The following is a 13717-nucleotide window of genomic DNA, read 5'->3' as shown; positions in this document are numbered from 1 at the left end:
ATTTATAGTCACATATTTTTCCCTCATATATCTCCCTTTATATAGTAAATTTGCTGCTAAACTTATTTCCTCCAAATTCTTCATTTTTTTCCTCTCAGTCAATTATATCTAACTTAATTAGCAAGGCAACTAGATCTATGTTTCTGCCAGTGATACTTACTCTTTTTAATTTTTATCCTCAGGTCACTTGAAAATCAGCTCTCCTCTCCCAGTCAATGGGTGGATTAAATGACTCTGTGATCACAGAGATTGTGTTACTGGCCCTTTCTTGCTCTTGGGAGAAAAAACTTTTTCTCATCTTGATATGTTCTTTGCTCTATTTAGGGGTCATCTTGGGAAACCTTTTTATTTTGTTTTTGGTAATTTTTGATTCTCACCTACATTCTCCCATGTATTTCCTGCTGGCCAACCTGTCCCTCATTGATGTGGGTCTTTCCTCTACCACAGTTCCCAAGATAATCAAAGACCTCTTACATGAATACAAAGTAATTTCTTTCCAAGGTTGTATGACACAGATATGCTTCATCCACATCATGGGAGGAGTGGAGATGGTGTTACTCATAGCCATGGCATTTGACAGGTGTACAGCCATCTGTAAGCCCCTTCACTACTTGAAAATCATGAATCCTAAAATATGCATTTCATTTGTAATCACTGGATGGGTAACTGGGGTGATCCATGCTATGTCTCAGTTTTTATTTGTTATAAAGTTGCCTTTTTGTGGGCCAAATAAAGTGGACAGCTTTTACTGTGACTTTCCTAAGATCATAAAACTTGCGTGCACAGATGCAGCCAAGTTTGAGTTTATTGTTACTGCCAACAGTGGCTTCATGAGCATGGGCACCTTCTTCCTGCTGATCCTTTCCTATTCGTTCATTTTGATCACAGTCCGGAAACGTTCTTCAGGAGAATTGTCCAAGGCATTTGTTACTTTGTCAGCTCACATCACTGTGGTTTTCTTGTTTTTCACTCCATGCATGTTTTTGTATGTCTGGCCTTCTCCCCCACCTTCAATTGATAAAAATCTGTTCATCGTGGACTTTGCTATCACCCCTGTCTTGAATCCTGCCATCTATACATTACGGAACAAAGACATAAAATTGGCTATAAAAAGACTGTGCAAAAAGATATCTTATCCCAGATTGTGTTGACCACTTTTTTGGGTGAGTTTTAAAACTAAACATCCCATTACGCACTGACCCATCCCTACTTAGGTACCTCAAATTTAACATATCCCGAACAAACTCATCATCTGCCATCCTAAGCCTGCTACTACTTCACCTGTGGAGTGTACAACCATTACCAATCACGGGAATGTAAATTCATCACACTAAGAACTGGTATTCTAACAGAGAACAGCATAATCTAACAAAGAACATTTTAATTTTGAATTTTTCTTTATTTCTCAAATAAAAATGTAATAACACTGTTTCTGCTATTCATAACGTCTAAAAATAACCTGTAAATTAGTTCTGGTGAATGAACATCAAGAATCTTCACATTAAATTGCTGTGTGTGTGTGTGTGTGTGTGTGTGTGTGTGTGTGTGTGTGTGTGTATGGCTCCAACAGCTTTACTTATTATTTAAAAGAAGACCCAGAGACAAATTCAGTGGGCCAGGAGTTTATTTGGATGGGGCACCAGGAACACATTTGTTCACAAGTGGAGACGGGGCAGAAAAAGAATGGATGCCAACAGAGGGTATACTAACTGGCATTCTACCATATGGACATTGGGGGCAATTCTGCTATGGCCCTCTAGGAGAATGCACCTTTTCTATAACATCTTTATTTCACTTGAGGCAAGGAAGCTGTGTATTTCTGTGTTGGGGTAGCTCTGAGGCATTAACTCCATGGAAGTTCCAAGCTTCCCCTACATAGCAGGTTGAACAGTTTTGATATCCAAAGAAAAGTCCTCAGGCAGAAAATCTTTGCAGTGTATGGTACAAAACAATATACATTCTTGGAAATATTAAGCACAGAGGGATATGAATGCAACACTGAAATTATCAGATACACTCCACATTTTCCCATGCTTAGAGGCATTCATGTTCCATGTAAGTTCACTCCATCACTGATTCTTCAAATACAGGAGTGTTAATGAAACAAGTATTAATGGCGTCTATCATTGCATATGTACCCAAGAATACTTTCACTATCTTCTTCCTCCATAATCCATTCTAGATTTTCCTCACATTTGTCCAGCACTTCTGCTGATCTAGATCACTTGCTCAGATCCATATCTTCCTACCTAGTAACACTAAATCCATGATTACCCTTCTCTTGTCATGCTTCAATTGCTGCAACTGCCCATTTAGAGTTATCACAATAATGGCTGATGCAAGTGTAGTAGCAATTCTATTTCTTTGTGATAATAAAGGTTAATTATACCTGGCATGATAGTAACTGTTTTTTGTCTGCTGATCTACAAACACAAGGAAACGAAAATGACTAGTGAGCTACTAAAACTTTAGGTTTACTGAAATGCTTACTCTGTCCCCAGAAGAAGCATTCATCCTACCCCAGCAGAGGTCAAAGCTGTAGGTTCAGAAAGCTCAAATTCTCCAAAGAAGTGATGGTGAGTGGAGCCACTCTCACTGACTACCTTTGGTTTCCAGACCTATGCATTTTGGAATACAATACCTTATGATGTCCAGTGGTTCAAAGTATATATCACATGTTAAAGCACAAAGTGTCATCACCAACATACTTACTTGCACCTCTATTTTCATCTTTAAAAGGCTATTCCCATGATCTTCTAGTCTCACACTTTTGCATACCATATATTGCTGCACCAGTGGATCACTTGGTTATGTGCCCACTGTTGTACTTTCTTGGCTGTAAAGATATTTCTTTGTCCTAAGCGATGAAGGACATTAGACTTTCTATGTGTCTTTGGATCACTTTGGGTCACTTAACCTACTGCCGTAAGGATGGTCAAAACCAAAACCATACTTGGGAAACACCTTTACCCCAGTAAGAACTACTCGCTATTCCTCCACCATGAAAGGGATCTAATGTAAACAACCACTAAGTTGCTACCAAGTTGCTGATTAAATGCATCAACAAATGAAACCATATCAAGTGTTCAGATTCCATCTGTATTTCTGAAAGGACAAACTCAGATTCCATCTGTATTTCTGAAAGGACAAACACACTTTAACTGCCTTACTGAGAAGAGACCATACTGAAAGAACCCATGGAAAGACTTCGTCCTTGCCATTCATAAGTACTTCACTCACGGGTTCACAGTGTAAGCACTATAGGGGCTGAGCTAGGTTACCAACCCTGCTACTTAACACTCTTCTTGGAACACAGTAAGAACAGAAACATAAGTAAGAAGTATAAGTGTTTTTCTTCCTGGTGTCTTCTGGCTAAAGAAGCAATTATATCACATATAATCATGGCCTATATGTAAGTAACCACTCTCCACTTTAAGTGACAAACCCAGTTAGGCAGAAATTATAAAATTCACCCATACTTGTGAGGACAAATATACACTAAAGCCATTTGATAATTCCCAGCGAAGTGCTAGGTTAATTGCTTTTTGGTTTTTGTGAGCTTTTTTTTCTTTCCTTAATCACATAGAAAAGACAGATTAATACATATGGTATGAAATGGAAATCAGCTCCAGAAACAAGTAAACTAGCAATTAGGAAGGAGTTGAGGTAGGAAATCCATGCTGTTCAATGTACACTTATAAGAATGAAAGTAGAATAATTAGTAAGGAAAGCGCAGATAAGATTTAATTTCTACCGTATAATAAAGGTAGAGTCTCAAAACAGAGGTGAATAAATCCATATAATCAGAAATAATTAAGAATAATAATAATTAAGAATTTGAACAAACAAAAAGTTCAGTTCTTCATACAAACACAAAAAATTAGATAGCCTTCAAAATAAATTAATTGGATAAAATTATTTTAAAATTATATCATAAAGTAATTTTCAATAATGTGAGAGTTATATAATTGTGGCATTAAAATATTCAATTTTAAGCAAGGCAAAACAAGTAGAAAACATGAAAAAAAGAAAAGATTATGTTTTACTACATTAACTTTAAATTTGTCAAAAATAAATATAAAGGCTTCTGGTTTCTAGTTCTGCATGTAAGGAGCTTGGAAGTCACTATTCCATCCTAACAACAAATACAAAGTAGAAAAGACTGAAAAACCCACAACTCTCCTTGGATCCATTAGACAGGGGAAGACACAGGGCAAACTGCTGTCTCCTAGATTAGAGACACAAACAAATACAGGTCATCATGGCTTATTAGAGCAGACACAAACAGCAGAAACTGCTATAGGAGTGACAGCTGGTGTAGGAAACCTAAACCATAATTGTTGAATTGCTGGAGTCTCAGTACAGGCAAATTTTGAAAGTTAAAAACTGTCTAGGGTAAACCAGCCATGGTGGGAAGGAGGTCCCAAAAATATTGTGAGGTTTACTTCCAGCAGATTCCCTAGTAAATAATAGAAAAATCCCCTCAGGTTTCTGGCAGAGAAAGGGGAAAAGGAAATATTTTGAAATATATCACAACACTGTTTTTCTTAAGAAGCCTTGCCCTCAGTGGAAAGTAGGAAACCAGAATCTAAACTACTGAGGTATTATAAGAGCCTAAATAACCTGGGGAAGGCAAATACCCAACTCCAACCCATGCTTGCCATTCTGTCACATCTAAGGTGGATTAAAAAACAAAAACAAAAACACAAAAACAGAGACACCTGTAAAGTTCACAGTCCAGAGGCATAGGCTCACTAAAAGATTAAGACCTAATTGTGAGGTTATATAATGCTTTCCCTCTACCCACACTTCCCCACCACATTAACTAAGGCCTATTTATAACAGTTCCTTTTACCCAGTATATCATGTTTACTTATCGAGAAAAAAATTACAAGGCATACTAAAAGGCAAAAAACACAATTTGAAGAGACAGAACAAACTTCAGAGCTAGACATAGCAGGGATGTTGGAATTATCAGACCAGAAATTCAAAATAACTATGAACAATGTGCTAAGGACTGTAATGGATAAAATAGACAGCATGTAAGAAGAGATGGCCAATGTACGCAGAGGGATGGAAAACCAAAGAGAACAAAAAAGAAATGCTAGAGATTGAAAACACTGTAAAAGCCATGATAAGTGACTCTGATGGGCTCATTAGTAGATGGGACTTGGATGAGGAAAGAATCTCTGAACTAGATGATATAGCAATAGGATCTTTGACAACTAAAGAACAAGCAGAACAAAAAAATTTTAAATAAGAACAGAATATCTTAGGACTGTGGGATAACTAAAGAAGGTGTGATATGCATAATGGGAATGCCAGAAAGAGAGAAAAGAGAACAGGGGACAGAAAAAAATATATTTCAAATGGTAATGACAGAAATTACACCAAATTGATGTCAGACACCAAACCACAGGTCCAGAAAGCACAGAGTACATCAATAGGATAAATGCCAAACAAACAAACAAACAAACCAAGAACACTACACAAGGAATATCATTTTTAAATCACAGAAAATGAAAGCTACCAAAAAATCCTCATAGAAGTCACAGAAAAAAACAACCTTAATGTATAAAAAATCAAACAGAAGAACCATATCCCACTTCTCCTCAATATACAAGCCAGAAGAGAATAGAGTGAAATATTTAATGTACTGAGAGGAAAAAGAAATTCTATACTCGAATTCTATACTCAAAATTATCCTTTAAAGTAAAGAAGAAATAGAGACTTTCTCAGGCAAATGAAAATTGAGAGAATTTACCAGTAGACCCACCTTGAAAGAAACAGTAAATGAAGTTCCTCAGAGAGAAGGAAAATAATATAGGTCAGAAATTCAGATCTATGCAAAGAAAGAAAGAGCATACAAGAAGGAATAAGTAAAGGTAAAATAAAAACTTATTTTCCTTATACTTAATTATTATAACAGATAACTGTCTAAACAATAATAGCAACTACATAATCAATTATATATGCCTATGTTTATATATTATCCATGTATATGTGTATATACATACAAATAGATGCTAATATATGCTTACGTTAAGTGAACTGAATGATAACAATGACACAAGGAAGACATTAGGATTATTTTGTAATTGCAAGGTACCTACAGTACCCATGAAGTAGTATAGTGTTATTTGAAAGTGGACTTGGAATAGTTGGAAATGGACATTGCACACTCTTAGATAACTTAAAAAAGTAAACAACAACAACTATAAATTACATGCCAAGAAAATAGAGAAAATAGAATCCTATGACATACTCAACTAAAAGGACAAGGTAGAAAAAGTAGAAAACAAATATAAGAACTAAGAACGAGGACAAAAGTTGTAAAACAGTAATGAACATGGTTGATGTTAATCCACCATTCAAATAATCACTTTAAATGTCAATAGACTAAATGTACCAACTAAAAGAGGTTATCAAAGTGGGTCAGAACACATGATCCAACTATATATTGGGTCTATAAGAACCCACTTTAAATATAAAGACACATATAGATTAAAAGCAAATGGGTCAGGAAAAAAAATTACCACACTGATACATATCGAAAGAAAGAAAGATTAGCTCTATTAATTTCAGACAGAGCAGACAGCACACAAATATTTTTATTTTTATTTTTATTTTTATTTTTATTTTTCCTGAACTCATGAGTAACAAAAAGTAACTATTCTCACTTTAAAAAAACACAAAATTTCAAGGAGGGGTTACCCTTTCCAAGAGTAAAAGGAGAGATTTTATATGTGATTGAAGTTACACTGTTATCGGCTTAAAACAGATAGTTTTATCTCTAAGATGTTTTAGCAATCTCATAGTAACCACAAGGCAAAAACCTACAGTAGATACACAAAAGATAAAGAGAAGGGAATTAAGGCATACCATTATGGTAAATCACCAGTTCACAAAAGATAGCAAAAGAGGAAGGAAGGTTCAGGAAACTATAAAACATCCAGAAAACAATAAATAAGATGGCATTATCCTTTAGAATCCTTTCTGCCATTAGTAAGTCCTAACCTATCAATAATTACTATAACTGTAAATGGACTGAATTCTCCAATCAAAAGGTACAAGTAGCTGAATGACTAAAAAAGCAAGAACCAACTATATGCTGCCTACAAGAGACTAACTTCAGCTCTAAGTACACACACAGTCACAAAGTAAAGGTACAGAAAAAGATACTCCATGCAAATGGAAGCCAAAAAAGAGCAGAGGTAGCTAAACTAAGACAAAGTAGACTTTAAGTCAAATCCTATAACACAAAAAGAAGGTCATGATATAATGATAAAGGAGACTATTCACCAAGAGGCTGTAACAATCATAAATATATATATCTATATTATATATAGATATACATAGGCACAGAATATATATATATATATACACAAAGAACATTATAGCACCTAAATATATTAAGTAAATACTAAAAGATATGAGGAGTTAAAAAGACAACAACGCAAATACCATAGAGGAATTCAACACCCCACTTTAAACAATGGATAGATCACTCAGATAAAATCAGTTAGGAACCACTGGACATGAACCCTACTTTAGACCGAGCAGATCTCAACAGACATATACAGAACATTCATCAGAGCAACAGAACACAAATTCTCAAGGGCACATGGAACAAGATCATATGTTAGGCCACAGAACAAGCCTAAACAAATTTTAAAAGATTGACATTATACCAAATATCTTCTCTGACAATAGTAGTCTGGACTAGAAATCAATTAACAGAAGGAAAACTAAGGAAATTGCAAAAATGTAGAATTTAAACAATATAATCCTGCCCAGGTTCTATATAAATCTTAGGAGTATTTTTTTCTACTTCTGTAAAAAAAAGAAAAAAATGCCATTGAAATCTTCATAGACATTGCATCAAATTTATAGTTGGCTTTTGATAGTATGGACATTTCAACAATATTAATTCTTCTAATCCATGAATATGGAATACCTTTCCATTTATTTGTCTTTTTTCCCCCATCAATGTCTTGTAGTTTCCAAAGTGGTGATTTTTCACCTCTTTGGCAAAATTTGTCCCCAAGTATTTTAGCGTATTTGATGCTATTGTAAATGGGATTGATTTTGTTATTTCCTTTTCAGAAAATATGTTGTTAGTATATGGAAATGATACTGAATTTTCTATATTTTGTATTCTGTAACTAAACTGAATTTGTTCATTAGTTCTGGGGTTTTTTTGGATGAGTCCTTAGGATTTGCTACATATAAAATCATATCAACTGCAAATATGGACATTTTTAGTTCTTCCTTTCCAATTCTGATGCTTTTTATATCTTTTTACCTGATTGCTCTAGCTAGGACTTTCAAAACTATGTGCAAAAAAAAAAAAAAAAAGATGAAAGTGGGCACACTGTCTTACTTCTGATCTTAGAGGAAAAGCTTTCAACTTTTTACCAGTAAGTATCATTTAGCTGATGGCTTGTCATATATGGCCTTTATTACATTGAGATGTGTTGCTTCTGTGGCTAATTTGTTACGTGTTTTATTATAAACATGATGTTAAATTTTGTCAACTGCTTTTTCTGGGTCTATTAAGATGATCATATGATTTGATTTTTTTTCTTTCATTTTATTAATGTAATATGACACACTGATTGATTTTTGTAAATTGAACAATCCTTGCATGCGAGGTATAACTCCATCTTGATCATGCTGAATGGTCTTTTTAATGTGCTGCTGAATTTAGTTTGCTAGTATTTTTTTCAAAATTTTTGCATCTATGTTCATCAGAAACATTGAACTGTACTTTTCTTTTCTAGTAGTATCCTATCTGACTTTAATATTAGCATTATGCTGGCATCATGGAATGCATTTGGGAGTTTTTCCTCCTCTTTGATTTTCTGGAAAGGTATGAGAAGGACTGGTGAGATTTTAAATAATTTTGTTAAATAAAAGCCATATATACGCATTCACTTTGAATTGGACCCCACAAATATGTACCCAGTTGAGTACAGACAGTGTTTTTGGAGGCATAATCTACAGAACTTCAACAAACTTATTTCCCAGACTTCATCTGAAAGTTTACATGTGAATATATATGAAGATAATGAAAATGGATGTGGATGATCCTTCTACTATACCCTTTTCCTCTGCCTGTCTGGCTTGACCTAGGGTAGGGTCATCAAGCTTCTTATGTAACAGATCAAATCACAGCCATATGGTCTCTGTTGTAACTGTTCAACTCTGCTTATTGTAGCACAAAAGAGCCATACACAGTACATAAACAAATGGTTGTAGCTTTGCTTCAATAAACTTTTTTTGAGGAGCAGGCAGTGGCCCAAATTTGGCCCATAGGTCATAATTTTTCAACTCCTAATCTAGAATAGCATTTTTAAGGTTTTTTTCTTTAGTTCAACAGTTCACCATGGTCCCATACCATTTATCCAGTTAGAATTCATATGATTAAAGAAAAAAAATAGTTACAAAAGGATATTCATTCATTCATTCTTTCTTTCATTCATTCAATACATTTTTACTGTTGCATGATAAATTTTGAAATAAGTAACAGATAAAACATCTGGAATGAGAAAGAATCATGAATGCTTATGAGAAATCCCCCCTTGCATAAAGCTTTTTGCTTGTTCTGGAAAAAAATTTTGGTATGTATGGCTCAACTCTCACACTCCATAAATGAGGGCATCTGCAATAATTGTGGAAGATTAAGAAAAATAAAAAAGATCTTCTCTTCCCAACTCAGCAAATCTAAGTAGGCCCACATTTCCACATCTCCTAAATGGTACTTATTTTCCACCCATCCAGCATGTTATCTTTCCTAACATACAGGAGATATTCTGACACCTACCTTCTTTTCTTTTTCTCTTGAGAAAATTAATGTGACTCACAGAACTGGCTCCCAGGAGAAATCAATAAAAGGCTAGTTATTAGAGATCTGAGAAACATCAATGGTCACTAACACCTACTACCACTAATTAACTGTATTCTCACTGGGAAGAAACATGTATTTTTGTCTTGGAGGTGATTATACTACAAAGCAGAAATCAAAATTAGTGAGTTTCTACAAATGTCGCAGCACACCTTAGAACAGAATAGGTAGGTCAAAAAAAATGCTCCTAATGTTGAGCAGTACTAGAGCAAACTCTCTCTTTTTATACTCCCATTCCACTTTCTCTTTCCTTTCCATTTGTATACTTTCCTTCTGTCAGTAGTTATTCCAATCCCTTGAACACTATTCTTACTATTGTAATCACAAAATTATATTATGACCTGAGAAGGAGATATTTCTGAAAGAATTAACATTTATGATGTCTCCTTGGTGGATTGATATCTGAAGGAACTGGTATCTCTCACCACTTTCTTCATCATCTTATGTGATATTCCATGTTTCCCATTGTGAGGACCAAATATGGTAAATCTGTCTTGCCCACTCCATTCCCACTCATGTTGTTAATAGACTATACAAATGGAAATGATTCTTTGCCCTCATAAGGGGAATGATGGGGTGAGTCAGTTCCCTCCATTTGGCATATTTGATAAAGCATTTGATGATGTTAGCCAATGACTAGGTCAAGAATTAGAGGGAGACTGATAAGAATGAATATGAGTTAATGGAACTGGTGTCCATCAGTTCTGAAAAGGACCTCTATTAGAAGCAAGCTAAAATGGTTAAGAGTACAGATTAAAAGAAAAATTCATGAATATCGTACAATGGTGACAGGACATTGGCAAAATGAGTTTTGGACAGCTTTGCTTCTTTGTGCTTTCAGTTTTAGGTTGGTTATGATTGCTCTTGGCCCCTTAAGGAGTGGGAATTTTCAATCTCTAAAATAGAAAGAACTAAGTTCTATCTGATGTTCTGCATTACCTATTTAAAAAGGTTCCTATGTTCTGAATGTTAAAGTCAAAATATCCAGCAGGGAGAGAAACCATCTCTTTCAGGACTCTGCCTCCAAAGAATTTATGATTCTTTAATGTTTTCAAAGAAAGAAAAACAACCAAAAAAATTTTAACTGGTTTGAATTCACCTCCATTTCTTAAAATATAAATATAAAATACATAAATAAAAATATAAAAATAAATTTTTAGGGGCGCCTGGGTGGCGCAGTCATTAAGCATCTGCCTTTGGCTTGTGGCATGATCCCAGCGTTCTGGGATCGAGCCCCACGCCAGGCTCCTCCGCTAGGAGCCTGCTTCTTCTTCTCCCACTCCCCCTGCTTGTGTTCCCTCTCTCGCTGGCTGTCTCTGACAAATGCATAAATGAAATCTTTGTAAATAAATAAATAAATAAATAAATAAATAAATAAATAAATAAATAAAATAAAATTTTATATAATATATATACTGCTACGTTCACAAGTGTGACTATACTCTGTTACCATACAACACTATTATAATACCATCAACTATATTCTCTATGCCATTTCATATCCATGACTTATTTACTTCATAACTGGAAGCCTATACCTCCCACTCCCCTTACCCATTTCTTTTGTTTTTCCATCTCTGATCTTTCATTTAGTTTTTTAAATTTTTTATTATGTTATGTTAGTCACCATATAGTAGACCCTTGGTTTTGGTGCAGTGTTCCATGATTCATTATTTGCGTATAACACCCAGTGCACCATGCAATATGTGCCCTCCTTAATACCCATCACTCGCCAATCCCAGTCCCCCACTCTCCTCCCCTCTGAAGCCCTCAGTTTGTTTCCTAGAGTCCATAGTCTCTCTTAGTTCATTCTCCCTTCTGTTTACCACCCCTCCCTTCGTTCTTCCTTTCCTTCTCCTACCAATCTCCCTGCTATTTCTTATGTTCCATAAATGAGTGAAACCATATGATAATTGTCTTTCTCTGCTTGACTTATTTCAGTTAGCATAATCTCCTCCAGTCCCATCCATGTTGCTGCAAATGTTGGGTAATCATTCTTTCTGATGGCTGAGTAATATTCCATTGTATATATGGACCACATCTTCTTAATCCAGTCATCTGTTGAAGGGCATCTCAGCTCCTTCCACAATTTAGCTATTGTGGACAATGCTGCTATGAATACTGGGGTGCATATGGCCCTTCTCTTCACTATGTCTGTATCTTTGGGGTAAATACCCAGTAGTGCAATTGCTGGGTCATAGGGTAGCTCTATTTTTAACTTTTTGAGGGACCTCCACACTGTTTTCCAAAGTGGCTGTACCAACTTGCATTCCCACCACCAGTGCAAGAGGGTTCCCCTTTCTTCACATCCACTCCAGCATTTGTTTCTTGCCTTGTCAATTTTTGCCATTCTAACTGGCATAAGGTGGTATGTCAGTGTGGTTTTGATTTGAATTTCCCTGATGGCTAATGATTTTGAATATTTTTTTCATGTGTCTGTTAGCCATTTGTATGTCTTCATTGGAAAATTGTCTGTTCATATCTTCTGCCCATTTTTTGACCCTTTACCCATTTCTGTCTAACCTCTGCTACCCTTGCATCTGGCAACCACCAGTTTCTTCTCTGTATTTATGAGTCTATATCTATCTTTTCACAATTTTTATTATAAACACATGGCCAATATAGAAAAATACAAAATATACATGGTCAACCTTTATAATATTAAAATGACCTAAAATGTCATTATCCAGTGATCTTGAGATGTTGATGTATATATGTACATATTTTTGTAGTGTATACTTATAAAGGGCATATCACATAATACTCACTTGTAAACAATTTTTGTCACTTTATAATTTAGTGAACATGTCAACAAATCTAAATTTGCATCATTTATAATGGCCACACTCATTTGGGTATTAATCTTATCAAATTCCCCTTTCTGCCTATCTTCTCATATCTTATCTCTTTTAAGTGTACTTTTAATTTTTCACTTTAGATTAAATAATAAATGGATCCAAATATGCATTATATATATACATCTTCAACCTTTCTACTTATCCATAGTGATAACAGATATTCCCCTTGAAAAAGTTGTAGCAATTTACTCACCTTCAAATTTTACTCACCAGCATTTTAGCTGACCAAAGCTTCAAATACTTGAAGAAAAGTTCTCATGACCTTTAACTTTAATGACTCTCTGGGGTCCTGTAGTTTTTACATGCTCTTAGCACATCGTGATTACACCTAGATTACAAAACCTCTCTCAATACTAGCAAAGTAGGGAGAAGCCCTTTTTCCGAGGCTTTTGACACTCTCTCTTTGGGCTTTGGAGGTTCACTTGACTTAAAGTGTATCATAACTCTCCAAGTGATTCGTTGCAATCACAAGTATTGTAAACTATCAGAGGATTAAGTCTTTTCATTTTATGTAAGCATTCCTCTCAGATTCAATACTCTTTCACTCATTGTCTGGTGACTATTTTATGAGTGATTAATGCCTGAGATTTCACAGGTATGAAGTAAAAGAATAATCACTACATTCTGCTAAAATATGTGTGTACAAATATGATTAAGTTTGAACATTCAAATTATAGCTGACTATTCATGACACAAAAGGTGTTTTCTTGAATATAAAAAGACTAAAGAAGCACAAGGAGCATGGTAAAGAGGATCTTTACCAGGAGGTGTTACTCTTTGCTCTTAATTCCTCCATATTTCCAAGTAATGTCGTTTCCTTCTCTCTCTAATCTAACTTTTGATTATCTCATTTCTCCTATTCATTTATTTTCCTTTCACCCACCCTCGCTGTATGTTTTCCAACGTCACATTTTGGCATTTGCAACATATTCCTACAAAAGCATTGATGGGC

General features: G+C 35.0%; 1 protein-coding gene across 1 annotated transcript; it reads left to right on the top strand.

Moving 5' to 3' along the window:
• The first annotated feature begins 215 nt into the window (after positions 1-215).
• On the top strand, positions 216-1151 carry LOC148107194 (olfactory receptor 4F21-like). Its single transcript, XM_087858786.1, has one exon. It carries the CDS (start codon positions 216-218, stop codon positions 1149-1151), a length of 936 nt encoding a protein of 311 aa, XP_087714912.1.
• The last annotated feature ends 12566 nt before the right edge of the window (positions 1152-13717 follow it).

Source organism: Ursus americanus, chromosome 34, assembly GCF_024610735.1.
Source record: "Ursus americanus isolate L20-20 chromosome 34, mUrsAme1.1.p, whole genome shotgun sequence".
NCBI lineage: Eukaryota > Metazoa > Chordata > Mammalia > Carnivora > Ursidae > Ursus > Ursus americanus.
The sequence above is the reverse complement of the archived record's forward strand: the minus strand, read 5'-3'. Positions and strand labels throughout refer to the sequence as shown.

Excerpts from the sequence above, each read along its gene's own strand:
- LOC148107194 (XM_087858786.1), top strand. The coding sequence starts at position 216 with ATGGGTGGATTAAATGACTCTGTGATCACAGAGATTGTGTTACTGGCC.